The sequence below is a fragment of the Pipra filicauda genome, unplaced genomic scaffold, assembly GCF_003945595.2.
Source record: "Pipra filicauda isolate LSUMZ 115617 unplaced genomic scaffold, ASM394559v2 scaffold207_size1410395_pilon, whole genome shotgun sequence".
Classification (NCBI taxonomy): Eukaryota; Metazoa; Chordata; class Aves; order Passeriformes; family Pipridae; genus Pipra; species Pipra filicauda.
In genome coordinates, this window is record NW_024104318.1 from 851,482 (window position 1) to 872,118 (window position 20,637).

A 20,637-nucleotide genomic window follows, 5' to 3' on the forward strand; every position below is an offset into this window, starting at 1 on the left:
ATGCATCAAACAAAGAATATTAACTTTTAATTTACTTTATAGACAAACATTGTGCAATTCCTTATATCATGAAAACGTAAGATAAACTCATTTATCTGTAGCTGAGCAAAGGAGTTTAAATAAGCAAAGCAGCCTAACATGAATCACATGACAGCATGCCATTACGAACAGACTTAGATGCAAGCTCTAATGTACAGTTTAAACAAAGGAGTGTGCTTTTTATCCTGGGTTAAAGTGTCTGAAATACACTCTGTCAGCCTGTTCTCTAGAAGAAATCTCACTTAGGTGACCATAAAATATTTGAGGCCCCATGTAAGTGAATTCTTCTATACTGTTTCTATGTGCTTCACAAACAGTTTCTGATATTTAAAGGTTGCCAGTGGCACTCCTCCAGTATTCACTGAGCAAGACTGAAATCTGGATTTGTATAAGCACACTTTATATAGTATCATAGCTGTAATAATTCACAGCTCATTAGGGTATTGTGTGCTTGTCACTCATTACTAGTTTTATGTTTAAGAGTATTTGAAAGGATTCTTTCTTGATTCTTAAATTCACATACTTATATTGGTCACAAAATAACTTAATATTTGCATCAGAAGTAACTTTCAAATGGCTGACATTAACAATTTCCCATTTGTGTTAATCTTATGTATGACCCAGTGCTGTTCCACTGATCTATACCATATACTCAGTGTAGCTGTTTGAGCGTTTCCTGGTATTAACTAATCCCTTTTTCTTTACTCACCATTTAAGAGAACCCAAAGGCATGGAACCTGTTGGAAAGAACAGATAGTTTCTGTTAGAATTACTCACAGCAACTCCAGTATAGGCTGCATGAGTTCACTCTGGTTCCTAAATAGTTGACAGCTGAAGCTATCAGGTCCAATTCACAGATATTAAAGGTACCTCAGACATGTTCTGAGGTCACATCTCCTGTGACTGTCTAGTCAGGTGCTTATGTACTTTAAATATTGATACATATTTGAAAGTCAATGCTTTCTGCTTCTCGGTGACTTCAACACTTTTGAAATTTTTAATCCTTCAGAAGTAAAGAGAATAATGAAACAAACAGTTGTAGGAGAAGAAATGTTAAAGTTGCTGGAATTTTATACACTTGACAGTCAATGTGCTATGTCCTTTAATATTTTCCACCTTAATCTCCTTTGAACTAGAAAATTTATAGAGCCTGATGGGAGAATCAGATTGAGAAATAAGCTTAGAGTTGATTTTTTTTTTTTTTTTGCAACTGCCATGTCTTGTTTTCAGAGTATTTTGTGCTCTCTCTTCATGGATACAAATGACTAACACAAAAAGTTTCAGTAGTAACACATTGTAATTTCCTGTCCACTGGAGTTATTTTTTAAAAATTAATCTGCTGTGTCTTTTTCTGGTCCAGAAGTGTCCATTTTAAATGAGCGGTTCTCAGCCTCCGCTTTTTTTATATATGCAAGACATAGGCAAGTTTTTTTAAAGGTTATAATTTTATAACATATTATTCTGACTAACTATACACATTGACTAAATAATTGATCCTTAGAGGACCATCATCCTTGGGTTCAAGTCTTCTGTGAAAAAAAGAGAAAAACTTCAAACTGTGACTACACAGCACTTATTACTCTAACAGTATTAATCTGAGAGAGGAGTTTATATTGAAATAAGAGAAAGACACATAGCACATGCATAAAGTTTTGAGCTGAATTAACAGAATCTTGAGTAATGTTAGGTAAACCAGGAAAAGCACAAGTGGCTGCAAACATTGTAAACTGTTATGTTTAAGAATGCATACCACTAATAGATAAACAACCAGACCATATACACAGTCTCTGTTAACATTTATTAATTTTATTTTTTTTTAATAAGAAGATGAGACTGAGACCCATCCTTTTTTGAGCAAAGCCTGTTAGACTTTACAAGAACCTGTTTACTTCAACCACAGCAGTCTGCTACTGGTATATATGCAAAGAATTTAGATGGTCAATAGGTGAAGGAACAACCAGAATGCTAAGCAGAAAGACCAGGAAGACATCTGAACATATGTATTTGATATAAATATAATTTTAGAGAGACATCTAGATGCACCACACTTCTTCTAGTTACTTGACAAGTGAACACCAAGTATTCAACTGAACAGAATTTTGTATTTATTATACTTGATTTATTGTGACAGAGTAGTTGGAGTGAATTTTTTCAAGTTCTTTATACTTGTTCCAATAAATGGATATAATTTCTTTCAAAATAAACAGGCAAGAGATTTGCCTTTTGTATTGTATCCTCTGAAGGAAGAAGCATGCAAAGATCATTTGTAAAGAATCCCATTCACAGTGGATCTGTTTTCATTTACAGTGCTATTTACATGGATTAAGTGTATGCTCTCAATTATCTCATGTCAGAAATCTAGATGTTTTAGCTTTTGCTTATTTCATTTTTTTTCTTACTAAAATAGTTTGTATCTGTGGTAGCTTAGGATCCTATATCACCATATTTTGTTTACTTTATAAGAAGCTAGAGTATTTTTAGCAAATGTATCATTATGTCAGTACTTGAGTAGGAAAAAAATTAGGTACTGTAGGGAATTTCAGCTGTTTAGAATCACAGTTGTGTACAACTGTGTACAAAATTGTGTACAACTGTGTTAATTTTTTGTATTCGAAATATCTTCATATTTTTTAATATTTCTCAAATTAATTTTGAGGATGATAAATATATATGGGAGAGAATGGATTAGTCCATTTTTGCTGATAGAATATTATTCCTGATAAGCTTTAGATTCTTTGTAAAAGATTTCTATTGCAGCATCACAGTCTGGTAATATGGACTCCCAGTGGTATATTAAACCATTTTCACCTCTAATACATGATACCAATGACAACTATTACTTGAGAGAAACCTTAGTCCTCCTAAATACACATCAGTAATAAAAATGTCTAAATTCCTAAACCATATTTTTCAGTATGGTAAGGAAAAGTCTAAATTTTGTTTTTTTTAAAGAATAAAAAAAAATTGAAAGCACAATAGAGTATTACTTTTGAACCTTTTAATAAGAAAAAGCTTAATGCAGATGTTAGGCATTTTGTTTGACCCAATATTTTTCATACAATGTTTTTCTACTAACCAACTCTTTTTCACAACAAAAAAGTTATCCAGTATGTGTTGGCTTTACTTAAAGTCTCAGTGCATGGAAAAAAATGGGTGGTAAAAAAAAAGGGAAGGGAATGGTTATTGAAACACACAGAGGAAGTTATAAATCTTTAAATCATATACAGGACAGATTGGAACAATATAAGCTCTCCAAGTTTTCTTAAATAATGTACCTAAAAACTCTCTGTGGGCAAGTAGGAAATCTGTTTTCGATATCGTCTACTTCTAAGCAAAAAATATAATTTATGTTAAAGAAAGGTTTTATTGGTGGGGGTTTTCAACCAAAAATTAATGCAAATATCTCATCAGAAAATACTGTTTGAAAGCCAGGAAGTTTAGTTGCAGTCACTGTTCAGAACACTGCCCTGCACATTATAAGAACAGCAAAGAAGAGAAGAATAGGTCATGCCCAGTTCTAAATCAGAGTAAAAAATGAAACCATAGTGCAGATGCCTTCCAACACTTCAAAAGGAATTAGCCTCGATGTCCAAATGCAAGACTTTTTGGCAGGCAAATGTTTTACTTTCACTGTAGCAGATTGTTATGAATCCCTACTCAGTGAGAGTCAGAACAGGATTGTACCAATTGCATCTGCTTTTAGCAGGAGTTTTTTGTAGTAAATAACCTCTGGAGTTATTTTATAATGTGAATTATCTTGTAGTCTTTTGATACTATCATGATTTCTTCTGCAGTGCAATATTTTGGGTTCCACAACCATACTTTAAAAGTGTGGATTCTAATCAATGACAGAAAAGAATGAATATTAGGTGAAATCAGCCAAGAAGGAGATAAATTTTCTGCACAGGAATGCAGTGTATCAGAAGAGCACTCAGGAAGAGATTCTGCTAAAACCAACAGCACAGGATCTGTACAAAGGAGTTTCCTACCATGGGAAATTATTTCTGCTACCAAAAACAATGCTTCAACTATGCAAATGGAAAGTTCAGTTTCTTAATTAGTAATAGCTGGAAATATCTGAAGAAAACTACCTATAGTTAAAAATCTGTCATCTTGGAAAATGTGTACAGACAGTACAAGGAATACAAATTAATATATTTTTAGCTGCTATTTATGATTTTCTTGGACCATTGAGGTTTTTGGTGCTAGATGGGTTTACACTTACAAAAAAGTGTTGAGTACCACTAGACAGGAAGAGCTTCCCAGTAGGTTACTATAATGTAGTGTATCAAACACAGTCTGTTCAGAATTTAGATCTAGTAAACTACTAAGGTTTTAAACATTTCTTCAGAATCTGAAATTTCCTGAGGTTTTCCATTTCCATTGATATACTACTTATACCCTTAGTGCAATAACACACGTGAATGCCCATCTCCGGCAATTCAGACGACTGACCACTAGGGAAACAGAGAAAGAGTGCTTCTGGTAGGGCTAATAGAGGCAGGGCAGAGCCTACTGGAAACTGCCAATTTGCAAAGCTCCCAGAAGAAACCTCCTAAGGGCTTCTTGCACCAAGAAGAAAGGATGACCTGATTATATTTTACATCTTGTTTTCTTATACTGTGTTTACCACCTCATAAAACAGGAAGACTTTAACTCAGGGTTTTTTGTGTTTTTAAGTGTTTGCAGTCCAAGGACTTTGTGCTTTGTGCTCTTACTGCACCTGAAACTTCTGTTAAAAAAAAAAAAAAAGCAAAGCAGACACTATTAGCTAGTTTAACAATAAACATTCATAGTCTCCTATAGACATTGATTTCTTACCTATTAAATAGAATGAAACCACTGAAGTTTTAGACTATTGCAATTTCTAAAATTGCATTTGAGTCCTGGTGCTGTCATTAAGAGCTCATTCAAAAGGAATGTTGTCATATTTCTATATAAATGTTTAACACTGTGCTATGCCAGAAAAGTGATGATAGTAAACAATATCACGAGGTCTGCTGGACTGGTATAACAGTTTATCGTGTTTTGCTTTTCTAGTCACTGTCAGAGACACTGCAAAAGTGACAGTACCTGACAGTGATAGTTTTCACTGCATGGTGCATATTATTACTATTGATTTGTTCTGCATAGTTATCCCTTTTCCAATGAGTTTGGTGTACTTTTCACACACATTTCATCAAGGATCAAATTATGAAGCAAGGAAAGACTCCTGTTATAGTCCATTACATAGGTAATCATTGCTGCTACATATTATTTGTTGTTTCCCGACAATGAGGTTTCTATGTTACTGAGTTTTCCACAGAAAAATTATGAAGTAGCTGAGACTTGGGTGGTCTACTTCTTATCTTTGGAATTACTTTGCTTCACATTTAGTAGTTCAAGTGCCAAACAAGTGCAGAATTGTGTGTTTGTGCATAGACTATATGACAGTAATGAAGGTGATTTTCTGTTACTTCAAAAATGGTATCTATGGCACCTTTTCCCTCTTCCTGACTTCTGTGAGCAATGTGGTTATTAGAAGTATTAGCAATAGGCTTAACAAAAATCACTATCTGTCTTGAAGCCATGAGAGTAATAGAAGCTGGTTGTTATTTTTTTCCATGAAGGAAATTGTGAGACATTTTGGGATATTCTAATCATAAATTTTTAGACTTTGTTTTTACAATAATAAGGGAGCAAAGATTCCTTAAGTCAGAAAGAGTGCAATTTCCTAGGCCTTTCCTTCAGCCTTTCAGAATTTAAGATGTAGAATTCAAGAATGTGTATGTAGGTATATGTTGTGCTTCCATCTTCCATGGTCAGCTACATCTAGTAATGAAAATGTGGAGCAGTAGAAACCTTTGTGACATCACAATCTATGCAAACTTTGATTTTCTAAGCAATCTGTTGCAATGGTGAAATAAGTAATGACTTCTTATTGTAAAGTACTTTCTTTCTAGGAGTTATGGTAGGAAAAATATTTTTTTTACTGCTTATGACCTATAATTGAAAATCTTTGCACTGCCTTCATTGGCATAAATATCTGCTTCAACTGTAGAAAAATATCGAGATTTGCTGTCATAAACCAAAAAACTGACCAATAAATTTCATTAGAGGAGGTAAAAATGTGGAGAGAGATGTGTAAAATAAAGAAATATGCCTTTGAGAAGGACTGGTTAACATGGTGTATAGACTTATATTATGACTGATACCGCTTATTGTTAAATGTGTAATACAACATGTCCAAATGGCTTTGCAGGTGACAGTGTATATATATTTGCAATTGCAAAATACCTTTTGGAAGTGATATTTTCCTTCTCTGACTTCATGGAATACAATCTAGAGAAACGTCAAGAAGGATCTTTTCCGTTTCTGCTTTCTTGCTTGCTTGTATTACCTTCTTTGCAAGATTAACTCTGATTTTTCTGTAACAGGCACATAGTTGTCTGTGGTCACATAACACTTGAAAGCGTGTCCAACTTCCTGAAGGACTTCCTGCACAAGGATAGGGATGATGTCAACGTAGAAATCGTCTTTCTGCATAAGTGAGTAATCTTTCAAGATTAGTCTTATCATCAATTACTAAAGCTCTTTAAATTAAGCCTGATCTTATGAGAAGACAGAGAATCTTTCAAGCTCCAAATAACCTTAAAATTAATGTTTTCAATTGCTGTTATTAACAATATGTTTTGAAAAATAGTTGTTTTCTACATTTTTGATAACACATTGTTAGGTATACGTATTTGAAGCAGATAGACTTCAGACCCAGTTGTGTCATCTGTGAGGTAGATAGCTAAATGCGTTGTTGAAGTGGGAGTGGAGTTATGAAATAAAAAATATTGGAATACTAATAAATATATGGGAGAATTCTTTTCTAGTGGTAAATATTTATGAAGAAACTACCTAAATTACTAACATTAGTAAAACTAAAGAAAAACACTGTATGTCATATGAACTTATGCTAGTACATTTTCACCTTGGATTTGCCTAGGAAAAATGTTTATTTCATATTGCAAAGTATTTATAAAAAGAAAAATGTAGGTGTGGATTTAATTTTAATATAAATGAGATACATTACAGATATGTCGAAGATAGAAATTAAATTCTTATCACACTGATAATCAATTCTGCTCTTTTACCCATATATACATACCTACATACACATAGTCTCTTGCCTTTTTCTGATGTGGAATTTGGAAAAGTGCCTGAAGGTGGTTGTTGCTTCTTGCGGGCTCTACATTATGTGTAATACAACATCAAACGGGAATGCTTAGGGGAGAAGTTGCTAGAAAAGGCCATGTGATAGGAGACAGTATGAAAAGGTCTTTTCTGCTCTGGAATGGCATCTGTTTAAAAGTGTTGCTAGCTATGAACGAGTAATATTTTTGCGTTCAGAGCACGTTCGGCACTTTTTGTCAAAGAAAACGATTAAAAAGTTAAGGAATCATATGTGATGATTTAAGAATGGAAGCTGAAAACCAAGAGTCAGCAGCACTTGCACAATTTTATCATCTAGTCTTTTCAAACTGAACTAGAGATAATATCCTCAAGTAACTACATCATTTATTGCATCCCCTCTCTCTATAATAACAAGAAGTGACTGTGAGGGAAAATCAAAGGTCTTTCCACAGTGAAAGTGCATGGTGATAGGAATCAGGAAACTGCACATTCACGTGAAAGGAGTTTAGCACCTTGCTACTTGTTTGTGCCTGCTTTCTTCTGTACCTTCACCGACAAATACTTGCATGTATCTGCTTTGTTTTCCTATTAAATTTAGCATTTGGCATGGCAAAGGTCTCATGCACTTACTGTGAAGCTATTAAATCCCTTCTGTTTTAATGAGTGGCATCAGAACAGATATTTACAAGGTTGTTGCCACATTATGTAATTGACTGTGATCCATTTAATTTTTTTTTTTATTTCTGGCAAAATGAAATGAGACAGAAGGTCACAGCATCATTATGTCTGTTTTATTTGCAGCTCACACAAACCACAGGATTCCTAGAGGGTTTCTTTTTCTGGTTTTTAGTGATTTTTACATTGAGCTCTTTTATTCATGCAGTCTGCCATTTTGAGAATGGTGGGGACATGCAGAGGATGATTGTGTTACTAGATAAATTCCAAGCAGAAAACTGTGAGAGGATGTTTTCAAATGTTTGCACCCATACTTCTGCATTCATAGTTGTGAGAAACTGCCAAAGGATGAACGTGGATAGTAGCACAATGAAGTGAGCCAGAAGCACTGGGGACAAAAATAAGAAAGTGAAAGCAATATAGTGTTTATCTTTTAAGTATTGCACACTGTTGCCACATCACAGGAAAAGCATCAACAGAAGTAATAAATGGGTGGGTTTGTAAATGAAGGAAATGGGACAGTTATGGAAGCTGATTTCTCATTTTCGCTTGTGTTTTCTTCCTCTTCCCAATGCAGTATCTCCCCTAACCTTGAGCTGGAAGCTCTTTTTAAACGACACTTCACTCAGGTGGAATTTTATCAGGGTTCAGTCCTTAATCCCCATGACCTGGCGAGAGTGAAGGTAACAGCTCTGTTGTTCTGTTCTCCTGCTAATTGACTTTTTTAAAGTACTCATTGCATTATTTGGAAAAAAACCAGTAAAACCCTTCTTCATGTAACCCCAAAAGATTGGTTTTCCATCTCTGTTAGCTTGACTAATAAATTATAATGTCTGTCCTTGTAAACCTTTTTTCCCCTATATCTTTAGATTTTCAAAACTACAGTAACAATGACTTAAGACACATTGTCTGCCATTCCATTAAACTCTTTATGAATGTTTCACTGAGGTTTCAAGAGTCTATTTTACATTAATGTTTGATATAGCAGAACATTGTCTTACAGTAGTGGCTTAAAATACTCATTTTTCACCTCCTGAACCTTTTTATATTGTCTAGAATACTGAAAGAAAAATACATTTTAAGATTTTTTGGATAATTAAGCTAAAATTAGATAGTTTTATTTTCTAGAATTCTAAATGGTAAATTTTTTTGTACTCTTAAAGCAAAGCATGAAGATTAAAAAATTTTAAGGAAAAACCGAGTTGTCAGATACATTAGTAACTTTTTTGTTTCTTTTTTTTTTTTTAACCCCAGCAGAATGTAAACTGGCTACTTAAGCCAAGAATATTTTAGCACAATGTTGTTAATCCTTTCTGGGGTTCCAATCACATGTTTTGTCCATTTTGGCTGCAGAAATTGCTTAACCTTTTGTAGCCCAACGCACACAATTTCAATTCATCAGAATATGTTCTAATTATGACCATAAAATTGTGTGTTCATATTTTGTGTTCTGTATTCCCCCCTTATTTGTGTTGATAGTTGGTTATACACACTGAAAAATACTTTTTTCGTATGCTTTGAGTTCTGTAAAGCTAAGGTTTTTCTGAATCTAGAGATCCTGTGAACAGGTCAGTTGTCTTCCTCTTACTTTCTAAATCTGGTACTCAGATTCTAAATCATCAGTTCAACCTCCTCTTCCTGTCTATAATAGGAGGTACTTAAATTCCCAAAGAAAGCTGCAGGACTCGTGGGAGCACTGTCCTGATGTAACAGGAAGTTTGTATGGATTGAGAGATCTAAATTCCAATATCTGGTCACCAAACATTAATGTTAACACCTTCATGGCTCAGCTGATACAAAGTAAGAGTCGACAATTGAACTACTAACCTGCTCTGATCATCATAATCGAGTTTCAAGGAACTACTGTGTGTGTATGAGAGCAGTTATAATCACTCACATTAACTCACATTAGCCTAGTAACATTTTTGATTAGCAGTATTAAGAACTGACACTCACACTCACAATGGCAGTGCTGGATTCCCTGATACTTTATGATGAAAGAAGAGCTGGAAAGAGATGTTGCTATACATGTTTTCTTTTTCTTTGGTGTCTCAGATAGAGTCAGCAGATGCGTGCCTAATCCTTGCCAATAAATACTGCGCTGACCCAGATGCTGAAGATGCCTCCAATATTATGAGGTAAACTCTGGAGTTTTAAATAGCTTTTTTGTTCTTAACTCAGATTAGATAATTTTCTGATCTGTTGCACTTAAAGAACACTGTAGGAGTTTTTTTTTTTTGACAAATTAAAAGTGTCACAAAAGTTCAGAGGTGAGAATATCCTCAATTCCTACCTAAACTGTTTGATTTGGCTGCTTTATTGTGCCTCAGAAGAGACACTTGGAGCACAAGCTTTGGTACTCTTAGTAATTTTGCAGGACCTAGGTTGAGTATTCATAGCTGAATGGAGAGAGGAAGGGGAATGCAGTTCTGTTGTTGCAACAATATGTTATGAGAGTTCATGTACTACACGGGCTGCTATTAATGATGGGACAGAAGAACACTTCATCACTTCACACCTTACTTCCCCCTGGTATATCTGCTCCTACAAGCAATGTGCTGCTCAGGGGATAGCAAAATATACAGTAGAGTGGTCTCCTATCTCCATCCTGGTTTTTTTATGCTGAAGACCATTCATTACTTTTTTTGATTGACAAGCCATAGGGACCACTAATCTCCTCCTGCTTTCCTCCTTGAAGTCTCTGAAGGAAGGAGATGAAACAGTCAGTCAGTAGGTGGCCAATCAGTAGAGTTACAACAAACCCATGCCATTCCATGTTTTATGTTTTGTTCATCCTGCTCTTGTTTTAATGAGATTGATTCGTTAGAAGTTCTCTATCATTGGATTGGCCAGTGTTATGAACAGATTTGATTGGCTTGTCAGACGTTTGCACGCTGTGCAAGGAAGGGCAGAAATAAAAAATGAGTTATAAAATTGCTCCTCTGGAAAACTTTCACTGCGTGCAAGAGATGTGGCTGTCTGAGGAAGATGCAGGGCTTAAATATGCCTAATTTCATTTTACAAGCTTGGTGTGGGTTGCAATGCGAGAAACTTTATTTTGACATTGATTGCATAAATACATTAAGATATTCCAGTTGGAGATTAGTGAATTCTTAAAAGATTTAATACATTTAATGTAATCAAATGCAAAAGTGTAATTTGAAAGTGGAATTCTCTGGTGTTTTCTCACAATTTAATTCAAAAAATTGAATGTTTAATTAAACAACTCAGTGAGAAAGGGAAAATTAGAAGAAAGACTTGTTAAAGTAATGCAATTGTTTTATGTTTCCCATTCTAGCCTTGATATGCTTCAAAACACAAGCCAGACTAGCAGTTTTCAAGATACTTTCTACAAAACACCGATGTAAACACTTATGGCATTCAGTCTTATAAGACTGATGGTACCATAAGTAATTTTTTTTTTAAATTGTTTTATCTTCTTTCTCTACGTTTAGTTTGTAAATACAAAACTGATTTTTTTGGCCTGTTCATCTCTTTAATGTTGTTCAATGCTTTTTTGTAGTGCATTATCAATCCAAACATTTCTCAAGCAATTTTTTTTCCATCCACTTAAAATCTATACACAGTTGAGTATATCTTATGCTCATGAAGTAATTAAGAATGCAGAGAAGCTGCAGATTATGAAAGTACCCCATACTTTATAAATTCAGCATTCAGATATCAATTTTGATATTGAGCTTTGGAGTAGTCCATAAAAATTAAGATGAATTTGAGTGTGTAAAATCATTATTTGAGGTACTTCAATATGATGAATGTCGAGCAGGTATAAATAAATAATATGTGATGGGGAAGGAAGAAAGGGATTTTTTCAGACATTTATCATTGGAAAACTTGATCAATTATGTTGATACAAAGACATGAAGGATAATCACTGAAGATGACATAATAGTTCCAAATGTATTATTTTCCTGGGAGAATAAATGGAATATCTGAACAGATTTGCTAAAACAAGTCTCTTTTTCTGCAGACTTCATAAGAGAAAACATTCAACTGAATATTTCCTGATGTTTGTTTTTCTCTATTATTAGCCACTAGTTATTATCTCAATTTGACTAGGTGTATATATTGCATAGTTCTGACTTCAATCGATATGCTTTACAGCCAGATGGATATGAGGGTACAATTTTAATTGTGGACTTGCAACACAGTGGAGTTATTTGGATGCATTATCTAAATATCCTATCAGTTAAAAGGTACTTTATTAGTTTTTCCTTTTCTTTTTAGAGTAATTTCAATAAAGAATTATCATCCGAAGATAAGAATTATCACTCAGATGTTGCAGTATCACAATAAGGTAACATGATGACCAACAATGTTTCTCTTCGGTTTTTTGCTACATTGCATTCACTCCTACATAACTAGTTCCACTAATAGTAAGCCTTTTTCTTCCAAAGTAAAACGTCCTAATAAGCCTTTTCATGTAATCTAGTTGCAAAGCAATTCAGTTTTATTTATATATGCAGGGGACTTTATCAAAATCCTGACATTTATTAGTTGCCTAGGATCTAATTCTCAAAGCTACAGTGTCCATAGTTGCTATTGATTCCAGATTAGCTTTTAACTGCCTAACTTCTATAAGTATTGCATAGTTTATTATGCTAGAATTACCCAGGATGGATTGGTGGCCTCTAGGCAATTAATCTGAAGTTGGTTCTTTGTTCATAATTAAAAAACCCCCAAACAAACCAAAACAAAAATCCAAGTAGTGATTACTGTCTTATGGGAGATTATTGTGATTTTTTGATTATGGCATGACAATGTAGACCTGAAATTGCCCAACAGCAGGCACAAAATAAATAATAGTATTCCATTCATTTGCATTACTATAATGTACACTCATATAAAACATAGCTGAGTTGTGGAATTTGCTGCTATAAATACTGTGGAGTTCAAAATTATAAATTCACTTTGGAAAATAATTTGGAAAATTTTTTGATGCAGATTTGTGGACTTTAAACACAGTGAAGTCAGTTTATTCAATCCTGAGATGAGGAAGTCCATAAACTGCTGATTATCAGGGTTAGGAAGAGTATATGAGAGAACAGACTACTCATATGTGACCTGCTTCTTTTATTATTTCTGAAAGCATCAACCACTGCCCACTGTTTGAGAAGCAGGTTGACTGGGTAGATCTTCATTCAATGAAATACACAATAACTCTTGTAGTAAGGAGGTTTGCTAACAGCTCCTTGCACCTGTAACCTTTAGCTATACCAAGAGCAATTACTGTTGCTTGCTTTGTCCTCTTCCTGTATGTTATGGAAGAAGCCTGTCTTTTTATAGAAAAGAGAAACAAGGTGTTTCTCTGCTTTAAACAGGTTCACAGGGAGAGATCTTTTAAATACTGCAGTTTTCATTTGTTATTCCAGTGAATGTGTCTTCAAGAATAGCTTTTATCAAAGTGCTGAACTGTGGTATTAACTTAGGAAGGGAAACAAGGATGTAGGCCTCTGGGTTTCCTTACATCTATACAAATGTAGAAGGTACATGTAAGGGAAAATCCAATAGAGTTATGCCAATAACTGAACAATATTTATACCTATATAACTGACCAGTGTCAATGTGTGTCTTGATCATCTATTTTTTTCTCCTTATAAGAATCAGTCTTAGAAAAAAATTCGGATTTTCACTGTCAAGTGCTATCCTTCAGGGCGGAAGAAATTAAATAGAAAAGACAGAAGATGTTCTATGCCTTTTTAAATTACAATGTCCAATAGAGGTTGCAGCTTCACATGAGTTCTAATCTAAGTTGTATTAGCTTCTTGTATACTATATATGTTCCTTATCAGTCAGACTGTAGCTTAAAGTTCTGTGGAAGGAATATACAGAAGGGAAGGAAAACTTTACAGCATTCTCTTTGTTCAGGTGTGAGGATGGGCCTGACAGAGTGTCAAAGCCAGCATATGTCTTGAGAAATGTAAGATTTTGTCTGTAATAAGTAAGAGCAGAACACTTCTTAGCATAGAATTAAGCTCTGAAGTACTTGAACTTCTTCTACCTACTCAGAAAACATTAAGCCATTAACAGAGAAAATCATTCACTGCTATTTTCTTCAATACCATACTATATTTCAGGAAGTATCTTTGCTTACTCACCTGGGGGATATTTTGTTTGTTTATTTGTTTTCCAGGCCCATCTGCTAAATATCCCAAGTTGGAACTGGAAAGAAGGGGATGATGCAATCTGTCTTGCTGAGCTCAAGCTGGGTTTCATAGCCCAGAGCTGTCTGGCACCAGGCCTTTCAACAATGTTAGCCAACCTCTTCTCTATGAGGTCATTCATAAAGGTAATGTCTTGTCTCATTAGAATGTATTAGTCTGCAATTCAGGTTGTCAGAGAGTTGAGTAGAGAACATGACTCAAATGTGAAGCAGATAGGAAGACATTAACAGATTTTGTAAGACTGAAAAAAACAGCACACAATTCCCATACAAAAGTTTTCTCCTGCAAATTAGGCAATGAACCAGATTCTGTCAAGGTATGTTTTTATTTTTATTCAGCAAGTGTCTGGCCTTTAAATAATTTTCCATAGCAGCATCCATTACTAGGGAGATATTTCTGGTGTTTGGTGGTTTTGCTTGACTTTGGACAAACCACATGTTTGTATGAGAAAAGTCACTGCTGCTAAAGCAAAAATATGATTTATGTAAGTCCAGTATAGCAACAAAGTGCCCAGAAAAAGGGACTGGTCATTTTGGTCTTTTACATCAAGTGGCTAGAGAACCTCTGACTGTGAGTAAATAAAGAAAATGTGTTAGAACCAAAGCCTGAATTTCCCACAACATCATTCATGTATTTGCTTCTCCTCAGTCTTAATTCAAGTTATTTTAATAGTGATTTTAAATTTGCAGTGAGAAAATGAGAGATTCACAAAATGTTAAACTGGAGTATGGGGGAACTGTACTATAGACACACACATTTATGGCCTGGATTTGCAGCTAAAACATTTAAACAAGTCAAAAACTGGAAATGTAAAGCTAGCATGTTTCCAGAAAATATATCTAACCACTTCTGCCATTATCTTATCCACCTTAAATCCAATGTTTTCTTATTTTATAACATATTCTTATAATAATTCCAGTACAGTAGTAGATTAGACTATCTCACTGATGAACAGTTTTAAGATGTAGGCTCAGGTTTGCAATGCACTACTCAGATTATATTTCTATATACACAAGATAAGCATAAAAATAGCAATGAATTAGACTGGGAGGAAGCTATCAATGTCAGTTTTGCTCTTGTGTCTGTGATTATATACAGTTATAAACAGAGCAGTGTGCAAGACATACCTTAACTTGTGTGACTGCAAATATCATCTTCAGATGGCACTAGGAGAAAAAAAATGCCATAAGATAGTGCATTGAGATGGCAACACTCTGTTAGAACTGGTTAAAAATATGTCTGCCACGTAACCAAGAATGAATTTTCTAGGCATGTAAAATGCGCGTCATCACTTCCAAAGATATCTGACCAATTTAAAATCTGAAGCCAAATAATGTATAAGAACTGAGACATATTTATGAGACTCCAACCTTATTGGTGATTACAAAAAGTTTGTTTATTTAGCTGAGAGGATGTTCTTTTTCATGTCTGTCTCACTCTGAAAACTTGAAAAAGAAACCTTACTGAGTGGTGGCTGTGAATCAGAAGTGTATTGTAGCAGAGCAGCTACATTGATTAGAATTGCTAAAGAGGACTATATTGAAGAGAAATATTCCCATAAGAACTTTCACCCCTTTTCATTAAGAACATTGAAAATATTGTCAGACCTTCATAAATTCCTTGGGCAAATACTATTAGTGGAGTCTCCCACAAGTCAGGAGATTGCCAGGAAAATGTACTGAAACTTCTGTATTTTTTAATGAAAGCTTGAAATGTGTGTTTGTTCCGCCTTCTTCATAACGTGATTAGAAAGTGATTTAATGTGCAATAAATGTTTGGTCGGTCAAACACAAATGAATGTGATTGATGGTGACGTTGCACACATTTAACTCATTATGTGTTACTTTTACAGCAAAATGATTTGTGTAAACAGTCTGCTCAGTATTAAAAGTAAAACAAACTAAGAAACCTCAAAATATTATATTTGTTCCTAATATTTTCCTTTTGGGTTTAGCTGTGTAATCTCATATGGAATCTTTTATGTTCTTTTTGGCACCAAACTGAACAAAAAGGAAGTCAGCTCAAAAAGATTAAGGTTCTGTAAACACTTAAAGACAGATAGATTGCACAACAAATTATATGTTAAGGACAAAATCCCCTCAACTTTACACCTGTGAACTGTATTTCAATAGTCCAGTTTTCTTATAGCAGAGACTGTTTTTGTTGTATTAATAAAGGGATAGAGACTATTTCTTAACTTGAAAAGTCTCTGAAAAAGATGGAAATACTGTACTGTACTGTACTGTACTGCAATTTCTATATTGTTTGGACTAGCAAATGTGTACCAGAAGTCTACCCATATGAGAAACATTGCAAAAAGCAGGTAAATGGAATAATAGGAAGAGGTGGTCAAATTTTGTCCGTCTATAAAATCATGCAAGCCGATATGAGTTAGTATTGTTGTGTAAATTAATAAAATGCGGAATGTGGCACTTGAGTGTAACACAAGTCCACAGTCAAATTAGTTTTGTCTTTGCTCTATTGGTAAGACAGTCAGTACACTTAATTCCAGATCTGGAATTATCTGGAGCTGTCTCTGTTATCCACTAAGCTATTTTGAGAGCAGGAATGCTCTGTGGGCTCTTCTGGCAGCTTTTGCACACCCAGTGCAATGCCTACTTTACATTCCTTTCTACTCCAGGCTGAAAGAGAGACATAATAAAACCACACAGATTTACATCCGTTGGGTGCTTACCTAAACTGATGGAACACATCAACATGTTTGCTATTTATTATTGGCCACTTAGGCAGCCTTGGTCTGTCTTACTGTGTGAAACTAGGGTATGCACAGTGAATTCCTTCAAATGTAGGAGAACTTTAAAGGAGGGTTGAGGAGGAAATGCAGCTTCTTGATTTGTTGTGAGGTTCTTCAGGAGACTGCAGAATAAACTGATTACACGATCCTCCTCACAGGATTTAGATTACATATTAGTGTAGCCTGTTACCAAAGACATTCATTCTCTAAGAGGTCTTCCTGAATGTAATGTTTTTAGTCATTGAGTCTAGGAATTAACACCTGTTGTGGTTTAAAACTGTTTGCTATTTAGTAATAGTATCAGTCCTTGTGATCACAGCATATTTGCCTTAGGCTGAAGTCTACCATGGAGTGCATTTTCAGTCAGTCATTTGAACAGGTGGACACCAATCTATCTTTTGCATCATGACTGGATAGAAATACTGTCCTGGTTTTTAAATTTGAAAGTATTGGAAGTAGAGCCTGTGTGCCTTTCAGTTCAAACCCATCAAGACCAGCATCTAAAATAGAATTAGATGTCATAATATTTCAAGAATACTCTTAGTGCCTTGACTCACTGCAAGATTATACATTATTATGAACAATGAAAAATGCTTAAATCTTTCATTTGAAATTAGAGTTAATCTTAATTAGCGTAGTTACTGTTTTATAAAACATACTCCTTTTATACCAATTTTAAAAAACATTCTTGCATACAGAAAGCTGTGAAAATAATTGACTGAAATTGTAGTTTTCATAGTACTAAGGATATTTGTTAGCTTTGATTTAAGCAGACAACGGAATTGAGTAAAGAGGTAGTTGATAACTTATAATACTTGAGGAAATTCAATTATAAGACTGTAAATCTAAGAAGCTTCACAGGACTGTAAGAACTGCTTTCAGCCAATTATTTATCTATATGTCAGATTTAGATATCCATATATATAAAAACAATAAAACTAGACATTCACTCAAGCAATTTGTGCAACTGAAAGGGCATTATAGGTGAACATGAGGAAATGTTTAAACTACATTGCTTTCAATACCTTTTCAACTACCAATCAAGAATATTCAAGGATGTATTGTGTTAGGACAGGGGGTAATGGCTTTAAACCAACAGAGCACAGAATTAGATTAGCTATTAGGATGAAATTCTTTACTATGAGGCACAGGAACAGGTTGCCCAGAGAAGTTATGGTTGCTCCATACCTGGAGATTTTCAAGACCAGTTGGATGGGGTTCTGAGCAACCTGGTCTAGTAAAAAGTGTCCCTGTCTACGGCATGAGGGTTGGAACTAGATGATCTTTAAGGTCCCTTCCAACCCAGACCATTCTGATTTTGTGTGTATTTTCTTTTTATTCTCATCTATGTTGTTAGAAAAATACATTAAACATCAGGAAGCGCTGGAAGCATTCTCAAAGGCTTTGTACTGTTTTATTCTCTTTCTGTGGTGGTCATGAGCTGATCTTATTCAATGCTAGGGAGCAGACTTTACATCTGCTTTCATTGTGCTATAAAGGAATTTTCATTGTGTCACTTCCTTAATATTTATAAAGACACTCCACCATCCTTTCCCTCGCAAAATGCAATAAAAGATCCTAGGTCACACTGCAACTCTAGCATTTGTTCTCTGTCTTGATAGTGATACTTAGATCTTCGCGGAAGAGATTATATAGCATTATCAGGTTCAGATATACTCAATCTCTTTCATGTAACTATTTATATCATTACACTGAAAAGCGAATGCTATGAACAAGATAGATCATGTGGAGCTACAGAGCTCCCAATAATTACACTGCCAAGGTGTAGGGCTGGGTGTATTAAGGGTTTTGGTTTTTCTCCTGCAATACTAATGGTTGTGCTTGCAAGATGAACATCATTGTTTCATATCTCTGTCACCATGTCTCACTAGGAATTGATTGCATTATGTAAATATATTTGCTGATAACAATATTGTATCTATATACAGCCAGAGGAGAGGAGTACTGTAACTTAAAAAAAGATACAGATGAAAATTACATTTCTTCTCTTGGGATGCACTATGTAATTTTCCAGCTATTCTTCATATAGGCTATTGAATCAGTGGGTGATTTGTTTTATGACCATCTAGGAGACAGAACTGCAGTGTAATGTAGTCAGGGAAAGATAATCATGTACTTACCTTACTAGAGAGGAATTTGGAAGATATAGTTACAAGTCATTGTGGTGGTGTGGCACATTCTGTGTCAGGTCCAACGGTGACCTAAACTCTCTTCACCTTTTTTCCGAGTTATGATTGGAGTAACTTAAGTATTTGTTAGTATTTGTTAAAATTTCCTCTAGGGTTTATAAGGTTTCTAAAGTAAAAAATGGCTACTTACTGTTCATACCAACACAGCATCCTGTGATAATGTTTTGCTATGATTTAATGTGAAAGTCAAAGGAAAATGCTATGTAGTCTTAATAATTTACAGTGTGGTCACCAGTATAAGATAGTGAATGACTCCTTGTTGCTTCATCAACTACTAATTGTGCTGTCTTGTTATCTCTCTAGAATGTTACTTTTACTCATGTTGCTGCAGTATCAACCTGAACTACTTTAGTTGTTTAACTTCAGGGATAAAAAGAACAAAATGATCTGCAAAGGCTATTCCTTAGGATCATGCAGGAGGTCTCTCATAAAGGCCAATGCTCATTTTTCTGTAAGGAAAGGCATATAAAAGAGCCTTTTGTCATTTCTGGTTATCTGCTTGAGGTCAAAAACATTTGATGAGTAAACGAAGTCCAAATTTAAAAAAAAAAAAAAAAAGAGGGGGTTTTAGAATTACCCTTTTTCAATTATTGTATCTTCATTCAACAGTTACACCTTATAGAAGGTCCATAGAGGCCTGTGTTTGAGGATGGAAATACCATGCAAGAAATGAGAAGAGGGAAAAGAAGAAATGATAGCAGGCCTAATAATATGATTAGGGGTTTGGTTGGCTTTTTTTCCCCACTGAAGTGGTTCACTGCTGTTGTATTTGTGCATCTCATGTCTGTTGCTGCTCCTGTGTTGTTACTCATTGCAATGTTTTATTCTGTTCTAAATATTGTTTGGCATTACATTTTGCTTTAATTGCTCTACCAGCGTAGACACATCTCCTCATTCCAAATCAGTATTTGACGGCTTAATTATTCACAAATTCTTGTTGCCAAGTCAGTATTTTTCAGTAAACAGTAAATTATCTGAGGATGGCATGTCCCCATCCCTTGAAGTCAAGATCAGGTTGATGCTTTGAGCAACCTGATCTAGTAAAGGTGTTCCTGCCCATGGCAGAGGAGTTGGAACTAGTTCATCTTTAAAGGTCCTTTCCAACCCCAACCCAAACCATTATGTGATTCTGTGATCAGAATTCCTAACTTCTCAAACTGACAGCTATCCACGAAAATAATGATGAGCAGTAGGTAAGCTTGGTGTCACACAAAACTAAACTAGCATATTTGGCTTCCTGGAACCCACAATATTTAATATATATAGATTTATGCTTTCTGCTGGAATGTGTTTGTTCAGCCAACAAGCAAAGCTTTACCACAAAAAACTTTTACTGAAATGAAGTCTACTCTCTTTGTCTCAACTGTGTTAATTCATACTGTACAAAGGTAGAAAGTACAAGTATTCAGACATTGCTGTCAGGACCTGAAAGAGGGTAGACTAGTAATTATTTGAAGTGACAAAATTGTCTTAATAATTGTAAAATTGAAACTACTGTAGGCTTTTCTTTGTTTTGCAAGTTAAAATCAAGGTTGTTTGTCTTTTACTAACTAGGTAAATACCATTCATAGCTTTACATTTTTACATTTGTGATAACATTAATTAGTAGCATCTT

At 34.7% G+C, this 20,637-nt stretch overlaps 1 protein-coding gene across 45 annotated transcripts in view; it reads left to right on the forward strand.

Moving 5' to 3' along the window:
* The window catches only part of KCNMA1 (potassium calcium-activated channel subfamily M alpha 1), a 480,406-nt gene that overhangs the window by 327,725 nt on the left and 132,044 nt on the right, over positions 1 to 20,637 (forward strand). For all 45 annotated transcript variants that reach the window (XM_039380918.1, XM_027724023.2, XM_039380921.1 and 42 more), the window contains 5 exons: positions 6,456 to 6,566; positions 8,453 to 8,558; positions 9,931 to 10,013; positions 12,121 to 12,190; positions 14,027 to 14,182. In XM_039380918.1, the coding sequence (XP_039236852.1) occupies positions 6,456 to 6,566; positions 8,453 to 8,558; positions 9,931 to 10,013; positions 12,121 to 12,190; positions 14,027 to 14,182 (526 nt within the window). The remainder of the gene's footprint in view (positions 1 to 6,455; positions 6,567 to 8,452; positions 8,559 to 9,930; positions 10,014 to 12,120; positions 12,191 to 14,026; positions 14,183 to 20,637) is intronic.